Here is a 21,408-nt window from a genome sequence, read left to right on the forward strand (position 1 = left end):
ATCCCGTCAGGCTTTTGATTCACCTCATGCACGGATCCTCTGCACACTCTTTGATTCACTGCAGGTGCTGTAAAACAGTTGTCAAGACAAAGTGAGGCTCTGGCGATGACTGCAGATGAGGAGCGAGGTGAGTGAGTGACGGCCCTGAGCAGACATCTCCACGCACTTATCTGACACCTTTTGTCAAGGCAGATTTCCAAGAGTTAAACTTGGAGGCCGCTGACAGAGAATGAGGCTGGGCCACAGCAAACACTGTGTTACTGAGATTAAAGTTGGTCCTATCTTTATTGAGCCCAAGGATACAGTGCTAGGAGAGTTTTTATTTTTAGGTTTTTGTTTTCACATTTATATCAAAGAGTGTATGTGCTGGGCTGAGCCATATAGAAATGAATATTTATACAACTTGTATGAATAATTGTCTGAATATCGCTATCATATTAGCCCTGCATTTAATAAACCAGTGATGTTTTGCTCACAAGGCCCTTACTTTTTCTCATCTTTAAGAATTTGAACAAGTGGGTGCTCCTAACATATTATATATACAGATGAAACCAGACGTTTACATACACTATATAAAAAGACATGTGCTTTTTTCTCTCACTGAATTACCAAAAATATTTCTATTTGCTAAATAGAGAGAACAATGAGAGAAGGATTTTTTAAGACAATTTTTCATTACTATCTTCAAAGTCAGACGTTTACATACATTTCATTAGCATTTGGTATCATTGCCTTTGGTTTGATGCCATCTAGTTGTGAAGTGCACCAGTCCCTCTTGCAGCAAAACCCCAAAACATGACAGTGACACCCCCGTATTTCACATTTGGGATGGTGTTCTTAGGCTTACAAGCTTCCCCCTTTTTCCTCCAAATGCAATGATGTTCATTATGGCCAAAAAGTTCAATTTTATTTTGTCAGACTGTAGGACATGTCTCCAAAAATTCAGGTCTTTGTCCCTGTGTGCATTTGCAAACTGTCATCTGGCTTTTTTCTTTTGGAGTAATGGCTTCTTCCTGCAGAGTGTCCTTTCAGCCCATGTCGGTCCAGTACTCGTTTCAATGTGGATAATGACACATTCTTACCAGCTTCAGCAGCATCTTCACAAGGTCCTTTGCTTTTGTTCTTGGGTTGATCTGCACATTTTGGACCAAGGCACATTTATCTCTAGGACACAGAACCCGTCTCCTTCCTGAGTGGTGGCTGGACAATCCCAAGATGTTATACCTGCGTATAATTGTTTGAACAGATGAACGTGGCACCTTCAGGAATCTGGAAATTGCAAACAAGAATGAACCAGACTTGTGCGAGTCCACAATTGTCTTGGTGGATTTCTTTTGAGTTTTGATGTTACACAAAGAAGAAGTGTGTTTCAAGTGTCTCTTCAAATACATCCACAGGTGTGTCTCTATTAACTCAAACGTTGTCATTAAAGACATAAACATCATCATCTGGGTTTTCACAAATAGTTTAAATGCATAGAAATCTTACTCTATGTAAACCTCTGACTTTGAAGAAAGTAATGAAAAATTGTCTTCTCTCGTAATTCTGGCATTTAGCAGATGGAAATAATTTTGGTAATCTTAATTGACCTAAAACTAGAAAACTGTAGTCTTATTAGATCTGATACACCCACTCAAACACACCCACACACACACCCCCCCCCCCCCCCCCCCCCACACACACACACACACACCCCCACACACACACACACATACATTTTATCAGTATTTTTTTTTTTTTTTAAAGGCCAGAAATCTCTTATCTATGACTTTAATAATTATACTTAACATGATTTAAAGCATTCACCACTGTAAATTAAAAAAAAAAATATCATGAAATACACTTAAAGTTTAAACTAGAATAAAATAATCTGCAAAAGAATCTGCAGATGTGTGAACAGAAAACAGCCAAGGAGATTTTCATATCACCATATAATATACTGTTTAATATTTTTGTGATTATGAGAATGTTTCTGTTCCTGTCAATGAATTAAATAGACCTGACATTAATACTCCTTCAAATCAACTTGATATTTACAGGTTACACAGTTTAATACACTACCATTCAAGTGTACATGACAGGACTTTGTTTAAAGGAATAATGCCTGTGGTAAATATTTATCATAATTTTACAGTCTAGAGGGAGTTTGTGAAGAAATGGTAAAACTAAGGAAAAGTAGGCAAGATTTTTTGAAAAAAATCTGTCAACTGTTTTAGTGAAATGAGTAATCTAACCTGTCATATGCACTTTCAATGAAAAGAAACAAGCTGAATGATTAAAAAAAAAAAAAAAAACTTCTGCAGACCTGTTGGAGTAAAGTCATTGGGATAATATAGTCTCTTGGGGAAAAAGAACTCTGAGGAGGATATGAATGGTTTGGATGAGTTCACTAGGGTATAAAAAAGGAAGAGGGAAGATCTAGCCTTTGGGGGCAGTATACTGGCGCAGGAGGGACGAGATGGCGCTGGACTCGGTGACTTCTTCTGGAAGAGAGCCCTCCATGTCTTTGATAAAAGGGTCAGCCCCAGAGTTTAGCAGCAGCTCCACAATGTCGGCAAACTCACATGCGGAAGCTGAGGAAACAAAAGAACAGAGACAGCAACCACTGAATAAAGGACAAGGAATAGATTCATGTTTTTGAGTGAATTACAATGTAGTGTAAGACAAAGGGTGAATTCACTTTTTGATCATGTAAATGCATTGTTTACAGTTAAGAAGTGCAATAGTTTAAACATCTTGTCTGGTTTTATAGTTAATGAAAAGCACATCTCAGCCCCAGCACTGACACTTGGCTGAACCTGTGCTTCTCAGACACTTCATTTGTGGCCTGTTGGCCATTTGAAGCCCACTAAAAGGGTCTTATCCTTCTCTCACCATAGGCAGAAGGGTGACTTGCACTTTCTTAACCCAGTTAGCAGGTCCGGGCTGTCCCGAGACACCTCTCGCCTCTCTGGCACCTCATCCCCTTTATCTGCTCTTCTGAGTGCTTCTGTGTCTGTGTCAAACGCTGTCCATTTAAAACACTGGTAGAGCCTCTACTGATCGCTGATGTCAGCAGCTCCAGTGATTGACAGTCAGGCCTCTTAACCTCGGCCTGGGGGCGGCTGCGGCATGCTGCTGGGAGTGTGTATGCATGAGATATGATCATATACATGTGTGTCCATACACGCTGAGTCTTAGAGGGTAACTTATATCGACCACCGCACAGACCACTAATGATTCACCACATGTGACTGACAGGCAGATTTTAAGAGGCAATGCAGAGCTCAGGTTGTTGCTCCAAACAGTGTTTTATTTGGGCGACGTGTGCCTGAGCTGGGGTGTCTCGCCTGGGCCTTGAGCTGTAAAAAGTGTCCAGCCCTCGTGGGAGCCGTAGAGGAGGAGCACAATTTATGGTGAGCAGTAAACCCTCAATTAATCACTTGCCAGCAGTGTGGCCCTGTGCAAAGAGAGGTGCGAATGAATTTTCATTCTCTGCTATTTGTCTCTGGGAGTTCATCGCTTATGTTTATTAGTCATCTTTTTATGCCCCATCTCTGGACTTCTTGTGCTCTGTGTGTGGATATCAAATAGGTGATGCAACATACCAGCATCAGGGCAGCCCCACGCGCTCAGGGACAGATGGCGCACGCACACACACACACTTGTGGTGGAGGAACGCCCCTCTGGGACACAGTGATGGGGCATGAGAGGGTCAGGGGAGTCTGTGGACCACTGCTGATTTCCTCTGGGAGGCCTTGTGATTATTACACACCCAACAAAACCAGACGAGTGCACACAAATGTGTAACATGTGTTACAATAGGGGTGCAAAATGAAGCAAGTGTAACGCACAAGTAGGCAATGAGTTAAAACTATGTTTCCAATGACTGCTGTGGCATTCGAGTCCACTCATCAGTTAGACATTGTCTTCACATAAGAGTGTCTTACCATAGTGTAGTGCAGTCTGTCCTTCATTGTCCTAAAATGAAAAAAAGACAAAACTCATAAAAGTACACAACAGATTTAAGAACATGCAATTCAAATGTGTTGTTCAGAGCAGATACCAGTGTTAACGCAGACAATGAAACATATGAACATAGAAAATGTTTCACGATCTGAACATTAGGAGGTAGTGAAGATAGAGCACAAACTGACCAGTTAAAAAAGGTTCAAGAATTAGAGAATGGACAAAGTCTTTGGGTCAGGCCATAAACATAAGGTCACATTGATGTCAGATCAGAGGATGAGCAGGTTCTGACTCATAGTGATTAACCATGCGCTCCTACTGGTTAAGAAATAGCACTACAATTACAACTTAACCAGGGTTGTCTTTAGCTTCCATATATGAAGGTTGTAACCACAAATTTGTAATGATTATAGTTATGAGCAGAATTTAAAAACACATTTGCATATGTTTCTCCATATCTACGGACATGGACAGCTATTGTTAATAAAAAATAACAATTTGTACAACATTTACTCCATGCAGTTGTCCAGTGAAGTGGTGAAACTACTTAAAACCCAGAGGTCACAGGCTGTTGTATTATTCTTTTGGGACAGGAGCGAGCGTAATAAGGCCCAATCTATGACAGGCATCATCAACAGCACACTCAGTTCTTAATCACAGCTCCGACCTGCCTTTGCACCTTATAATGATGATGAATGGACAAAGTGTAGCCTCCAGTCCCAGAACAGAAGCAATTGTTCAGCCACGCACAATGACTATGCTGTGAGATAGATTAAAAGTCAAAAGGCACTTTCCACACTTCTCAATGTCATTGGAGTTGAAAAAACTCTAAAATCACAAAAGCCATTATGGGCAAACTGTTCATTAGCTCTTGCTCTACTATCAGCCAGACCTCTCTACACCTCCAAGTTTTCCAAAGACATTAGAAGATTTATACCATTTTGGGCCCTGTAAAATCTATATAGGGGTTTTGATATCTTATTTAGTCTTTGAGTGAACTAGATCTTAAAATTGGTATACTTTAAGGGCTGATCTTTATGTCCCTATGTGAGGAAATACATATATATTTTAAACAAAAAATGGTATCCCCTTAAGATGTTCTAGACTTAAATTTGACCCTCTTCTCTTCTTCTCCTGTTTAACTCCAGCACAGAGTGATCCCATTGTTGTGTCTCTCACTGTGAGGGGCAGCACTTCAGGGACCTACTGATTGGATTAGAGCTTTCTATTCCCACTGGGCAGATCACTAAACACAGATGCAAATCACCAGCAGTTCAGTGAGGCACCATTGCTGGCCTGCAAAAACAACAGTCTCAGACCGCTGAATTTCAGAATACACAAAGATATATTGTATTTGGAAAGATACAAATAGGGTCAAGAGAAAGCCCAGGAGACTGCGGCAAACAATTATTATTAAATTATTATTTCTTTTGTACATTGTTATTTTTGGTCACATTTTTGCCTAATAAAAGGTTGAAATATGGTGACTGGGGGTTTAGAAAGTGTATTATTGCTGAAAATCATATATTGCTTATTGCTAGTGCTGATTATTCCAATTAATTGTTGCAGTCCTGCTAGATACCCTCACAATAAAGGCATACAATATAATTAAAGTGTAAGGGCTTTAGGCGCTAATCTGAGCAGGCGCTAATCTGCATTAAACAGACACACACACAAAGCCTTGCCTGCACACCGCTGGCTGCACATGTGTACATGAGGCTACGCTCTCCGGTTGTATGCCTGCTCTGGTGAGGGGTCAGCGGCCTGTCCTCTCAGCGTTCCCTAATGCCCCTGGATCCAGGACGGAGGCTGATGGAATCACAGGAAATTGGATTGTCTTCCATTTGCTCTGGAAGCAGCCGGGACGAGACACTCCCCCGTACATCCCCAATACCTTCTGTTCGCTACCGTAGCAGTTTTCAACCCCCCTTGTTCCTCTTTAACTCCAGTGCACCCCTGTACCCATCCCATTATGGAGCCATGTCGCATAGAACCTCTGCTTTTACATGTCATCCAAAGTTTCCCCTTGCGGTGCAGAAATGCTGGACTGGATGTCAGCATAGTGCTCAATAAAGCAGTGGCTTGCACAATAGCAGCTGTGCAGTGTATCACTCTAATGGGGTGGGCCAATATGCTTAGGGGTAGCATGGGGAGGCCTTGATCTATTAGTACAATTGCAGTTTTGCTGAATGTAAGTCCCACTAATCTATCATTTCCTCTATACAGAAACTATGTCCAGTAAGATAAAGGAGAACAGGAAGGAGGAAAGAAGGAGAATGAATCAAAAGGTACCCACATCTGTAGTTTGATGTCTTTATAGATTTAGATAACCAACACATGCTTTACTTTTAACCAACTTAAAGGTGCACTATGTAACTTTTCTGGTGGGGGTCTACTGCCTGCTTATCTCCTTGGAAATATTAGTACTTTGCTATCCAGCATTTATTAAATATCAGGTATAGAATTTTCTTTACCTTATATTTAACAGTAACAATCCATGTTTTCAAGGATAAAAATATGCCTTGAAAAACATGGATTGTTACTGTCAGCTGGGTTATTGGGGTTATATAGACCTGATGGAGAACGTGTAGTGGTGGTATGAGGTTAAAGTAGTAAACATTTTAGGTATCTGCACTTTAAACAATTAGATTTTAAAGTGGAAATGTTTTACTTTTTCTTCATTTCGTTTGAAAGCAGGTATCTGTATGTTCTACTCCACTACATTTTTAACTGGACTGAAAAGTAAAAGTATTTTTTTTATTGTTTGAGACCTGCTGAAAAGCTTGAGGGCTTTATTTTTAACATGTTCACAGTTTCAGGAAAAAAAAAAAAAAAAAAAAAAAAACACAAATAAAAACAGCTAGGAAAAAAATCGATTCAACCGTTTCAAAATTCAGCACAAATCTTTATCAAAATCAGTGCATTTGAAGCTTCATTAGATCTCAGAATCTGTGTGAAATACTTTTACTTTTTACTCCTGAAGTAAATTTTTAAATGGGTACTTTAATACTTTTACTTAAGTTAATTTTAATTAATTATTTTTTTCAGATGATACTTTTACTTTTATTTGAGTATTTTTTTGCTCTGTCAACTGTACTTCTTGAATACTTGAATATTGAATACTTCTTCCACTCCTGGTAACTCGCCCCTCTTGCTTGTCTCCCTAGAGATTGCGAAGTTAAAATCCTCAACCAGAAAAGTTATTAGGCTTTTAAACTAAACTAAACTAAACCCTATACAGAATGGCACAATACACATTAAATAACACATTGAAAACCAGGTGACTAATGGTGAAAGGGACACAGTTCGACTCCCTTCTGTTGCACAGCTCCATTTGGTTCCTTGCACAGTGAAGGCTGATTGTCCAAAAGTAGTTTTACACCCAAGTATAGAATTTGCAAGAGTAAGACGCAAATAGGTTCATTAATGTGTAAATGTAAAAGAATAGCAACAACTGTGAGCAGCACCTGACAGTTTGCCAGCCACATTTCACATTCTGAGCTACAGGTGCACTAACCACAGCCTTGAGAGTAACTATACAGTCACTAAGAACCTACAACCTTATTTTTTAAGTGCACCTGATAAAAGTTTTGGAGAGCAACTCTGTTCCCTCCCTGCCTCCGTTTTACCCTCATGCCCACCCTGCCTCAGTCCCTGACAGCAACATTAACCAAGTGGGGAAAAATGGACAAGCAATTATGATTTATGATCAATGCATGCAGCAGCTGCTGACTTTTATAATGACAGTGGTGCAGGGAGGGAGAGAGTGTGTGTGCTGGAAAGATGAGGGGTGAATCGATAGTCACTGGGGATCATTGGTATGCAGATTCCAGCAGATAGCATTATGATGAGCAGGTGCCATTAATCAGACAACAGCAGAGAGATGGAGAGGAGCGAGCAGAGCTTCAGGGAGAGCCATCTGTAACCAGCAGCAACACCACAGGCCACTACAATAAATCTGCCAAGCACTGCACCACACCACTCAACTTTGAGACTGACACATGAGAGAGCCTGCGCAAAGCACAAGGAGATCTTTGGTTTAGTGTAGGTTTAGAGAGGGAACATGCGTTTCTGTCTCATTCTACTGATAAAAACAGAATGCAGCCCAAAACTCCTTCTAAAGTGTCTTCAAAGAGTTCTTATTATAGGAAGCATATTGCACTTGTATTTACTATAGCCAATGACCAACAGGACTCTCTCAACACAGCTCTGTGGAGTTTGCCCTCAGTGGTTCATCTGTGTTTCCCCTCACATGTGGATGCTCTTTAGGGAGCCCCACTGTTAAAAGGATGTAGTGTCCCAGCCACCCCTAATTAGATCAGGTCTCCTCTGTGAGTGAATGAGGTAACCTTCAGTTAGTGTTAAAGCCACAGGACCCACAGTCCAGAGGTGGGACAATATCGCCTGTGTAAAGATGATATAAATATGGCACATTATACAGACTACAAAGATCTCCTTGTTTTGATTATTTTGACCATTCCTTTCCTTGTGAAAAGTAAGACAATTGTATATATATTCATTCATATATTCATTCTTTGTTCTGGGTTTACAGAATATGGACATTCGAATATGAAGTGTATTAATGCCTCAATGTGTTACTTTTCTATATTCAAAAGAGAGGACTCCTTCCTTCTCTTTTCTGCTGATCTTTATTCTCTCCATCCCTGTTTTCCGGACACTTGCTTGCCTCCTGTGTCATGGCACTTGCTTGTTCCCTGGGGACACCTTAGCCTCCATTATGGCCATCAGAGAAGAGTATAAGGCCAGAGCTGAGAATTAACATCACCAGAGGCCCCGTCTGTTTTCCTGCGACTCATCGATGACGTTTAAAAAGAAATATATGAAATAAATAAATACATAAAAGAGTGTAATATGAAAATCAATGGTGCGGGCGCGGGGGCTGAGGCATTTGGAGTGAGGGACCCATAAAGCTGAGTAGTGCAGGAGACTGATGGAGGGAAAACACTTACTTTGTTTATTCTCCGGGCTCACCATCCCCTCCCCGGCTGTCTGCATCCAGCCTGCACTCTCTCACTCTCCTCTCCACCTCCGCCTCAAATGGTCGAGGACAGCTTTAATGCTCCCGACAATTTATGTGGACGGTTAAGAACGATGGAAATCAAATAGTTGAGTGTAGGCAAGGCCCAGAGAGTGGCCAATAAGAAAGAAACAACAGCTGATGATGGCAAAGAGGACTGTTACCTGCTGCAATGGCCTCTTTAGGCTGCACTATTACTGTCAGCTCACCGGCTCCTTTCTGAGTGCTCATATAATAGATTCATAACTGTATCCACGTGCTATGGGCCCTTTTAACACAGCCGCTTTCATTTCCTCAACTTGGCCTAATGTGCCGCAGGTACTAAATATGGCTCCCATAAGAAGTGCTTACAATGTGGGCGATAAAATGTCAGGTGCTGTATGCAGTAGTTACTATTCTTTTAAGTTTGCACATGAATGGGAAGGGCATGGAAAGGCTCAACAAAAATCCATTTGCTTCTTAATGCTTTAAAAAAAATGTTCAGAAAGAGACCTAAAATGTGTTTGTGGGAGGGGTATGGAGCTGCTGCTGCTGTCATCGCCTTTGTTTACTCTGTGCTATGGCCTTACAATTATATTTTGCACTTAATTTATATTCAGCCATTTTTTAGTTTTCCACCTTCTTGCCTTTCTCCTCTTAAAGACCCCATATTTTCTGGAGGGGGTAGGTTGCACAATTACAAAGAAACACACACTTGCACACACACATGCATATACACACAATTATGACGAATCTGGTTGGATATTTGTTATGACTGGGCTGACTGAGCCATTAGTTATAGGAGCTAGTGCTGGGAAAGGGGAGGGATACCAACGTGTAATAATGCCTCTGCCATAGAATTTCAATCAGCTCAGTGCCCCGGCTGGCGCGTGTGTACGTGGTTTACTGAGCGCTACAGTCAACAGTAGAGGACACACATGAGAAGGCTTTGTGTGCTGCAGCCCCATGCTACTCTCTGCTAACAGAGACACATTTACATCACAGCTACCATACTCGCCTTCTGCTGAATGTAGCAACTTCAGGAGGAAAAGTCATAAATATTGATATTAGTTTTACTATGCTTTTTTTGAAAAATGTGCATGAACGAATGCTAATGCATACAACCGGATATGTTTGATTAAAATGAAATATTCTTCCAGACAAACCATCTGATTTGGGAAGAGGAATGTGCATATATTATCATATAGGAATACTTTGGTATGAAGAAAAATACAATTCTAGTGTGATAATTGCCATGGTCTGTATTCATTCTGTATTCACCATTTTCACCATTTCTGATAAAATCTAAATCTTCAGAGTGACACAAGTGCAATGACTGAACTAATGAACACTACATGGCAGTGTTCATTGCCACTGGTATGTTTGCTTTGAGAGAGTGGCATTTATCATAAATCAATAGTTCAGTGAAAACTAATTTCTACTTTAAAGAAACAAAAGCAAATACACATATTCAAAGATTGTTTTTATGTCTCTAAAGCCACCCCTTCAGATTATGTGTATAAATCTTGTTTTTTGCTCTGTGGCCACCAATAGTTGCTACCCCAAGTCAGATATTTATTACTATTGATCTTGCTGGTCCTGGCTGAAGACTTTTGTTCTGCCGACTCGAGGCTCTGACCTCAATTAAGTTATGAATTTCTATCTGATAGACTGGGAGCGCTTGGGGCCTGTGCGGGCGCGCTACTACGCTGGATTAATTAGAATTAGCGAGTCGACCACCCCGTCTCATGGATCATGTTGTTTTAATACAAAGTATGGGCAAAGGCGGGTGAAGGGATGGAGTGAGAGGGAACGACGCACTGGGAGCTGTAGGAGACAAATGAGGAGAAGAGGAAGAGGACAGAAATACAGAGAAAATGTCTGTTTTTTTAAACTTGTGTTTCCTTCCGGGCTGTTTTTGTTGTGTTAACCTGCATCTCACCTGTGCCTTCTTATTGTTAAACTAATCCCAGCTATTTCACAGCTCATGGCAGAATCGATTAAGTCTAACATTCTTTAAATTCACCTGCTTAGCAAAGTCTAGACTGCAGTTCTTCACTTAGTCACTTCATGAATGTCCATATTCCCATGGCAACTGTTTGGAAAAAGGTTAGAGCAGGATTTCCACCTCAGAAAAACAAAAGTGTGGAATGAGGATAAGCTGAGGGTGTGGGATTACAGCGTCTGGTCAGAGACCACAGGGAGAGTGCACATGCATGCGCATAAATACAGACCCCAGCTAGTTTGACCAAAGCACATTTTACTTCTTTTTTTTTTTTTTTTACTTTTGTTTCATTATTTTAAAATGGGATACATATAAAATGCCTCCACAGATAAGTCTGTCAATGCAGCAGTGTAGAGCGCCTCATTAAGCAAAAAGTTTACCACATAGGACAGAGCAATGTCCTAAAATATAACATTTATCAAAAAAGAGGAAATCTGCAATGGTATAGTTAATAATATAAAGTATATAAAGTAACTGTTATAAGTTAAAAGCTCATTCTCATTCTCAATGTTTTCAGGCATTGGAGGCAGTTAGAGTGTGCCTGCACATTATATCACAACATTTGGATTTGACATCACTCCCAAAACAAATAACAAATCATTACAATCGATATGATATGGCCCAGCCCTCCGCCATGCCATAGTCAGGATCACTACCATACCTGAAAAATGCCCCTGCACTTTGAACAAAGCGTATCCCCTCCTACAAATGTTATAATAAGAGATGCCATCTGAACCCATTTTATTAAATTAATCAGAAGTATTTAAACTTCTGGTGATCTGGTCAGTTGATATGATGGAATGCCCTTTAACTAATGCTTAATTAATGCTCTTAAATGTATTGTAGTACACACTGTTGTGTTTAAGCTGTAATTTTCATTAATACATTAAGTGGGCTTTTATTGTCTTCGTCCCACAGTTGCGGTGGGGTGTCCCACTTTCCTGGGTGTATTAGCTGAGTGCACGGCAGTGTATGGATGAGGAGACAGGGGCTTAATGTACAGGCCACATCAGGAACAGCCCACAGTTGGCAGAGCTGTGCTCACTGCTACCTATTGTAGTCTGTCACTGTCCTGATCCAGGATTAACTATCAAACAAGCCCTAATGCAGGTTACCAGGGTTTGGGAACAGTTCACTCAAGCAATCAGTTGATTAATTTTAACAGTTTCCCATTTCAGGCAAAGGAATAATAATACTTTTTGTTTTATCTCTGAAGTCCCCTGCCCCTTTTTAATCAACAAATTAAGCAGAAATCAGGTTTGAGCTGTATTTACCAGTGCTATGCAGTTGGTGGAGGTCAACAGTGATTACAGGTCAGGCCTGTAACCAAGCCTGCACAAGCCTTTGCAGAAGAATACACAAACTTCCATTTCCTCACAGTGATAAAACGACTGAAGGACACAAACATAAAAGTGTGCATCAAACATTTATCTCCCTCAGTATAAAACTACTTTTGTCTCATGTCTGTGCTTGTCTAATGTGCAACATATCGAGCTACAGTTTTACATAGTGAGCAAATAATTTGGCATTGTGGCTCTGAGATATGATTTAGAGCACTATATTTTCCTTTGCCACCTCATAAATCTGCTCCCAGTAACAGTGCAGCACAGTCCAGTTCTTTTAATATTCAGTCTTCCTCAGAGCCGCCTGCGCTGACACCTGTGAGACAGGCAGGTGAAGAGGTCCTTGTGCGCCTAATGAATGAATAAGGACGTGTCTGTGCTCTGATTGGGTAATGAAACATGACTCCACCAACAACTGTTATCATCAGAGTACATGGCAGCCTCTCTTCTGGACTCTCTATACGCTGCACATCATGTTTAGACCAGTTAATCTGCTCTTTTAAAATATCCCAACCTCTAGTCCAAAACACCACAAAATAAATTCATCTGTTGAATGATTTTGTGTGCTGTGCAACATCAAACAATTTGCCTGATTACTTCCAATTGATTTGGTATTACAGTTAAAGCCTCTATGTGCGCATTGGAAACACTTTGTTGTGTCTCTGTGTGGCCAGCAGAGTAATTTCTTCAATGTGCAGCTGAGCCAGCTTACCGCCAAAGATAAAACCTCCAATGCAGTTAAACCCTGTAAGGCCAAAGACTATGCTACACATGGGCTAACGGACGGCAGGGGCTCTGTGGGATTTGTCTGTATCAACATTTTGGATGGTGTCACAAGACAAAGTAGAGACAGTACTATTTTACGAAGCTCTGCAATTACTCAATTTAAGCATCTGATGCAAAAATGTCAGTTTTTGTATCAGATGCTTGTTTGCTGGTTTAAACCAACCAATGTTCATGTTTGTCATAATTGTTTTATATCTATGGATGCGCACACACACAATCCACAGGTGATGTTTGACCTACCTGGCCATTGATGTCCGCTTTGTGTTCCAGTAATACTGACACCAGCTCCTTGTGTCCTCTGTCACAGGCCCAGTGTAGGAGTGCCCGGCCCTGAGTCCACAGACATCATGGATTAATATAGAAATGCCCCTTCTCTATTGTGCTGTCTGGTACAATATAATGTATTAGCAAACAAACAATGACAATATGAGCCTTGACAAATGACAAAGTTGTGGTTAAGGCCCTAAAAGTGAACTCCTGCCCATATAAACTTGCCTCATATGTGTGATTGATGAAACCCTGTTCCCAAACCAGGATCAGTGAACCACTGGTCTCTCAGACACACTGTGAGATCCTTGTTCTAATAAAACCATGCAAGCTCATTTTTCAGTCAGGCCAATTAGGTAAAGCAAACTCCCTGAGTCCAATTCTGTTGCTTAAATCATATTGATCACAGTGTCTGCATGTTAAAATGGATCTCTATGAGCCAGGCCAGAATACCAATCAGATACTCTCTGGCTCTCTGCTCAGGTGTGCGGCTGCTGACTCCTGACAACATTAATTCATATATCATACTGCTTTGAATGGGATTTTAACTACAGTCCAACCACAATACAACGTGAAAGGCATTGAGATAAATAAGACCAACTCTTTAAACATTACTTATACTACAGATTAGGCTAGAACGTGGCCAACTGATCAACTTCTAATTAGACTTAGCAATGCAAATGAAAATAAATACTATTGTTGTCTATTCAATAGAAATCACAGAACATTATCTGCATAGGACACATTCATTTTGGACTAGTTTTACACTGGACGTGATTCCAGTGTTTCTCTTGGCATGGGTTAAGTCCACTCCAAAAACATTTTGTTCACAGCGTAGGAAGTTTTTGCAGCTCCTGAGTGCTTTCTATGGGACCATTATTAAAAAGTGCCACCGAAACTACATAAGGATCCTACAGTGCGTAAATTAAATCTATTGGACTTTAAGTAGTATTTTTGCCCTATTTCATGAGAATTTTCTTGTGGCTTGCAGGCAGAAGTATGCAGTCACTAGTTGGTTTCATTACTAATGTAAAGTGAAACTTCACTACTGCCCTCTGCTGTTGCTAGGTTGAACTACATCCAGAATCACAAAAACAATGGCAGGGAAGAGACAAAGCTCTCAGGCTCTGGACCATCTGGCTCTGAACTGGGATTCGGTGGCCGAATGCAGCTTATCAGGAGAAGAACTGCAATGAAAGAGAGGCAGGAAACTAACCATTTGGTCCAGCTGATAATGAATCAAGAAAGAGGAAGGAATCTCAGAATCAATTCAAAAAACACCTCACAATCTTAATAGCTATACACACAAATTACACACTTGGGCCGGAGCAGTGGTACCATATTAGTGATAAACTTTCTAGGTTGACCTGTATTTGTCAGTGAAACAGGTCAGAGGTGGACAGGACCACAGCAGAAGCACAGTCAATACCTTTCTGGGAAGTATTAACAGTAGAACATTCATACATAACAAACAGCATGTCCTTGAGTGAAAGGTTAATTTTTCACCAGTTCCACGTTGCCTCCAGGCCCCCACAATCACTGTTAAATATACACCCCCGGCCCCACAGTATTTAAACAGTGAATCACGCTGGTGGACTGTATTGTGCAGGCACTGTGCTGTTAAGTTACCTCTTCATCTTTTGTATTGACATCCACGTTCTGTGAGCTCAGAGCCTTGTTGATTCGCTCAATATTATTTTCCCTGCAGTAGTCGAAGATGTTCTTATCTTCTTCTCTGGAAAAAGGGATAAAAGAGTGAATCCAAAAAAATCCTGCTTGTGCTTATGTACATAACAGATGTATTTTTATCTGAATGGCATTGTTGTTACAACATATACTAATATATCTAATAAAAAACATGAATGAGTATCTGAAGTGAGTATTTCATAGGCCAGCAGCTGTGCACGTGCCAGGTCTCTGGGGAACAGTGATATCACACAAACAGTGATTTTATCTGATGCCTCTAATCACCTCGTGCCACTGGGGACAGACAACAGCGTGGGTGCTGCAACGATGCTATGGCAGCGGGCTAGGGGGCAACCACGAGAAAAGGGGCCAAATCTCATTTGGAGCTTTACGCCTTCCACACCCTCTTACCCGCGCCAGCCGTTCTGATTAATTGAATATAGCGCTGTATTGTCTGATAGAAGCCTCTCGTCCCACCATGGCCACACCACTCCGACACAGTAAGTCTGTCATCTCCAAGGCCAAATCCCTCCATTTCTGCCTCAAACGCATGCTCTTCCAGAAACACATAAACCCCACTATACCGCTAAACAAGAGAGACCCTAGTGGCATACAGTGCTATCATTAGGTTTAGGAAGCATAACACATAAAGATTTATGCCTGAGAAATAAAGTTAAAAGATGTGAGCAGCTTGAACACATGCCCAAGAGAAAAGTGAATTATCACTGTACATCACATTCATAAATATTGAAGCTGAACGACACAAAGTACTTCTTCCCTTGTGGACAATATTTTGTTTTCTTTTAATTAACACCTTTCTGGTACCTCTAAACACACTCATTAACAGGGAACTCTAATAATAAAGTATTTAGACAAATACATGATATCGTGCTTCCAAAATTTACTTTCAAAAGCTTTCATATACCAATTGGTAGGACATCCAATTATAAGTTTAAATATAGTGGTTTAGAATTCAGACTAGTACTAAGGTGGACATGTTTTAGAGTGACAGTAACAAGGCACAGACAAAGAAAAGTTTTGTTTCTATTTGTTCTTTAATGAACCTTTGGCATTCATCTACCCTCTCTTTCTCCAAGTTCCCTCAATCCCCCTCTTTCTGCCATCCCCTCATCAGCCTGTGATGAATTATGAATAACTCATTACACTTTTATTACTTCTAGGTTATGTATGAGCACATTCATTTACATACTCCTGATTACCGGCACTATGTTTATTCATGAGTGCAGGGGTTGGACCACACCCACTTCCTTGTCTGATGGCCATGGTGACCCCAGGTGTCCCTGATGTGTGGCTGCCATCCGTCTTCGCCAGCAACTAATCAATAGGCCAGCTCATCAGTCTTTCATTGATGGTGGGACTGGGCTGCCCTCACTTGTGTCAAACATTACAGCATATATGGTGTCATATATGTAAAATAACTATTAAATTAGCACATAAATGGCTTAATACCAAGATGTAGAATAGCAAGTCAAACAAAATGGTCCCAACAACAAATAAATGATTAATAGAAATCCTACAAACAATATGACTTTAACTCTTTGCCGCATTGCATGCTGGGAAGGTCACGGGCTACTCTGTCATCATCACAGCGGTGGCACAAAGAGTTCAGTGTGTCTTTGAATGTGTGTGTTTTCTTTGTGTGTGTGTGTAGGTGTAATAGACAAACATGTGTGTGTCCAGTCTGGTGTACTGGCAGATATGTCCTTCATCCATCAGACTAAACTGGCCACAGAGCTGGAGAACGTTCATCTACCTGACCTGAGCTCCACTGATCAACACCACGGCCACACCATCCATCACAGGTGCATGAGCAGAGCCAAAGGCCCACACAATCTGTCATCACAACCCCTATAGGGCCTGGTCTGCACCCTCCACATGGAGCTACCAGGAACAATGAAAACTGTGGTGTATGCTGAAGAGAGCTGGAAAACAAAACTGTTGATCAGCTGTTTAAGGTGAACAGAGAACTTCAGATGTTGCATTTAAGCTGCTCCCACCACCTGATCAGCTCCTTTTAGGGATATTGCTAATCAATCTCCCATTTGTCAATTCTAGTTACACAGAGACGCATTTGGAAATCAAGATCTGGAATAAGAAATGCAATTAACTCTCAGATTGGTTAACAGGTGCTTGGCTGTTTAATATGGAACTCGTCTGTGTGTAAGAGAGAAAGAGGAAAATTGAAATGCAGCAGAGCAGTGAGTGTGACAGTTCTGGCAGGTTATGTCCTGAATTGAATCCAGCCGTGGCAATGTAAAGCCGTAAGTGTATGTTTATGTGTGTGTATGGGCAAAGCAGTGTCTACGTGCCATGGTAATGACTTTCTTTTTGCAAGTTTCCCTTCTGAATAGGATAGCTACGGGATATCACCAAGGAGCACACCCTTCTGGGAATCTACTCCACCTGTCCCAGTCTGCTTCACCCCACGTACCTTCTTCACCCTGAAACTATCCCTGAATCATAACGTAATTAAAAAAGGGAGTTTCTGACTGTCTCTTCTCAATGTGCATACTAATCATACAGGCATTTAGGGGCAAAACCTGCAGGATTCACACATCTCATTTTCCTCTCCAAAAGAGCTCTTTATATTGAAATGAAGATGAGCTTTTTAAGCTTGAGTAAGTCTGCCAGGAAAGACTAAATGGAGAATATATTTCATTAACATAAATCAGAAGTGTATGACGTCTACAGGCCCTTACAGCAGTTACGGTCTGTTGAATATAATCATATACAGGACCTAGACTGGGGATTCACATTCTTCCTACGTTGACCTATGCATTTTAATGTGTTTAATTACACACAAAAAAAAGTGTTTACAAAAGATTTACTAACTGCAATTATCATAGTTGAGTATGTGTTACCTTATTGTTTCCTCCTGATATAGCGAGCTGACTGCTGCTCCTCCAAAGCTTGTTCTCTTTTCTGCTCCTCTTCTTTCCTGTCAAAAAAGAAAAATCAAGGAATTGACATTTCGGTAAATACAGGTATTTACATTTCAGTGGCTTTAAATAAATACTACAACAGAAACTGTACAGTAAACCACTTAAAGCAGTGTGTCAAATAATAGTACGTTATTAGTTTTAGCTAAACAAAGTTAAAAGTGCAAGTAGATATTTACGCTATGTACGTTGAGTGTACCTTTAGACATGCACTATAGGTAGAAAAACATGTCTCGTTGGCTTAGACATGACCTCACTGTTGATAAATTACCAACAACATGCAGAAGCACAACAGAAAATTAAAGTGCTCTAATTTGTGACCCAGGTTAATCTTCGGTATCATTTTTCATACTATATCATAAATTAGAGCTGCATAAAACCTTTAGTTTAGCCCAACTTTATTACTGTCCCATTGTTTGTGGGCCAACCTTGACTCACAAAGGAACCCACACAAATCAGATTTCTGAAAAAAGGGAGAGTGGAAGGGAACATGACAAACAAAGCAAAACAACTATGTATGCACTTTTGGGACAACCTAATTCACTTCTGAAACCCAGAATATTCGCTGATGCACTGGCGCAGCTCCTCTACTATAATACAATATAGAGTCTCCTTAACAATTGTGGTGGGAGCAGAGGTCAAATTCTGCCCATTATTCTGTCCTCTGTCTCAGTCTATGCACTTATACTTACAACATTTAACTGTGTGTTCAGAAGAATAGCTGCTGCCATGCCACAGTGCTTTGTTAACACTAACACAATTAACTTCTTTTCAGAGGCATTTGAGCTATTGTGGCCCAGTGGACTCCTTAGCTGAGCTTTGCAGGAGGGTCTGTGAGTAATACACCAGAGAAATGAGAAAGTGTCTGAGTTTGATACTCCACAAACAGTGACATCGGTAACAACATTAAATAATAACATTAAAATTACCTATAAGAAACAGCTGTATCAGGTAACGGCAAGAGAATATTCAAATAGATAGAGATATTTGTCATAATATGAAGGGATGATTGTAATGGCTAATAAACAAGATCCTGTGCTGAAATGGAAACTGAAAGTGATATTTGTCATAATGGTGCTTGTTCACAAAACCAAACAAATTTTAAATTTAAGTTTACTTGGCCAATGAGTTTTTTCTACACTTGAAAGTTATGATTTTGTATGCAGTTTTAACAGAAAACACTTCATTATTAACACAAACTGAAATTATGTTAATTTACATAACACAACAACATATTCTATTGTTTATTTCAACACGTGATCTCAAATGTGACATCTTACTAATGTAAATGCTTTTATGAATCATAACTAACCAGGGACAAATGAGTATGGCTGCAACTTCTTTATGTCTCCTGTTTAGTACAGACCAATGTCTCATAAAAATGAACTTAACTTACATACTGTGAAACGTCCACTTTAACAGTTACTCATGACTTTATATAGCACGTGTATAGCATACCGTCATAATACAAACTCATATACTAATTTTTAACTCAAGTCATGACAATGAATGAGCAAGGACTAAATTACAGCAACACTGACATCTACTGGATAACAATCAGTATTGCATGCTACTTTTAAACTATTAATTGACTTTAACTTTTGAGAATAAATAAACCAAACATATCTGTAAACCACATATTTATAGAGTTGAATTTGTCAAAGTGTGAGTTTTATTCCACAATGGTTACTAATATACCTTTATAAAGTATCTACATTTAGCAGTGCACACTACTTTAAACTTTTATCTTACTCGCACTTATCTCTGTACTAATGCTAAAGTTAATTACACGTCAATATCAGTAAAGTGCAGACATGTAAAATACAATAGGAGACATTGATGCTCATAGTCAAGGACAGAGCTGAGTTCCTGCGGCCGTGTCGTTGTGTGGGAGCTCACGAAGACGATGCTATGCTGAGCAGAAGAGGGTCCTCCTTTACACACACTCACTCATACACCAATAGACACTATCAAAAATTGTAAACATGCACATCTCAAGACTCTTATCCTATCCTTTCCGTTGCTTCATTGTTCACTTTACCTGTGCAAAACTCATTAAACCCATCTGACTTTATGTTTCAGACTCTTGGTCCTCTTTGATGCATACAACAGAAACAAACATTCTTACACCTTGAAATAGACAGGATTTGTAAAAATATAAATATAATCTAGGATTTGAGGATCATAAAAAGTGAATATCCTCAGATAGCTCTTTGTGACCATCTCTGTCCCATGTTATGTAATAATCAAGATTGGAAAGAGCCAAGGAGGGATTTTCTGTCATCCTGTGTGCATTGTGATTTTTATATTGATTGGGAGTCTGTAGTAGTAGCAATAACAGTAGCCTCTTATTACCTTAGAGGTGCCTTCTGGATCCAGCACATTCACAAGGGAAATGTACTCCTGCATAGCCTGCTCAGGATCCATGTCACCAAGCTGTTTCCACGCTTGCCTAAAGAAATGCAGTTCACACATGTCACTAATAGTACACACAGTCAATGAATAGAATTTAAAAGAACATATATGCAAATATTCAAACCATTTTCTCTGTCCTTCAAAGTCAAAGAATCCAGGTTTAGAAGTATTGCATTTGCCCACTTTGACCTGGGAATAAAGTATAAAAGTAAATATAAAGTGTAGATAAGTACAAGAAGGACACTGTATATTACTATTGCGCTATTAACAGGATATTTTCATAATCAATCTAACAATGGCCAATGGAAATAATTCTCACCAAAGACAGTAGGCTATGGTATATTAATCGCATTTAAGTGTGCCACAGACAGACTATCAATTCAACCCCACTGTAAGTTACCTGTTTGTACCGCGCATACAGGTAGAGCAGCTGATCTCTACTAGCTGTTTGAAGCAGATCTTTGACACGATCCGCAGCAGATTCAAACTCCTGCTCCAGTTCCTCTCCCTCCAGTCGGTCTTCCATCGCCATGACGCTGCAGTCAAACTTGCCCACGCCCAGGTCTGAGTCCGAGTCCGAGCCTGCTCCACCGAGAGGCTCCCCGGTGTCGGGCCGAGCTGGGTCCGTACCAGAGCCCGTCGCGGTGTCCGGAGAGGACGACGGGGACCCAGAAGCCATCGCTTTGTTGACAGTGTATGTTCAGAATCTAGAAATACCAAGCTATGATAAAAGTATGTCAAAAACCGAAGAAATGATCGCAAAACAATGAAGAGATGAATTTGTTTTTTATCCTATGCAGTTGGATTTATTTCTGTTGTCGGTCCGTCTAAGGTCCGTTTTATAAAATATCCCGTCTGAAACAGCGAGCGGAATGGTTCCGCTAAAATTTTTGACCCACTTAGTGACGAGTATATTAGCCTATTTAATGACACTTAAGAATAATACAATTCAACAACAATTCACATTACGATAGATTGTCC

General features: G+C 40.3%; 1 protein-coding gene across 2 annotated transcripts; it reads right to left on the minus strand.

The window, feature by feature from the left end:
- Positions 1-1,920: 1,920 nt before the first annotated feature.
- On the minus strand, positions 1,921-21,274 carry acbd6 (acyl-CoA binding domain containing 6). 2 transcript variants are annotated; one of them, XM_033965462.2, is made up of 8 exons: positions 20,828-21,274; positions 20,552-20,616; positions 20,368-20,464; positions 17,935-18,011; positions 14,996-15,101; positions 13,340-13,429; positions 3,930-3,960; positions 1,921-2,573 (listed from the first exon to the last, which is right to left on the minus strand). In XM_033965462.2, exons 1-8 carry the CDS (start codon positions 21,104-21,106, stop codon positions 2,419-2,421), a joined length of 900 nt encoding a protein of 299 aa, XP_033821353.1. In that variant the 5' UTR covers positions 21,107-21,274; the 3' UTR covers positions 1,921-2,418. The 2 variants fall into 2 exon arrangements, with proteins under 2 accessions (XP_033821353.1, XP_055077266.1); XM_055221291.1 differs by lacking the exons at positions 1,921-2,573; positions 3,930-3,960 and adding an exon at positions 10,447-10,792 and having other exon boundaries at positions 20,828-21,268.
- Between the last annotated feature and the right edge of the window lie 134 nt (positions 21,275-21,408).

The sequence above is a fragment of the Periophthalmus magnuspinnatus genome, chromosome 4, assembly GCF_009829125.3.
Source record: "Periophthalmus magnuspinnatus isolate fPerMag1 chromosome 4, fPerMag1.2.pri, whole genome shotgun sequence".
NCBI lineage: Eukaryota > Metazoa > Chordata > Actinopteri > Gobiiformes > Gobiidae > Periophthalmus > Periophthalmus magnuspinnatus.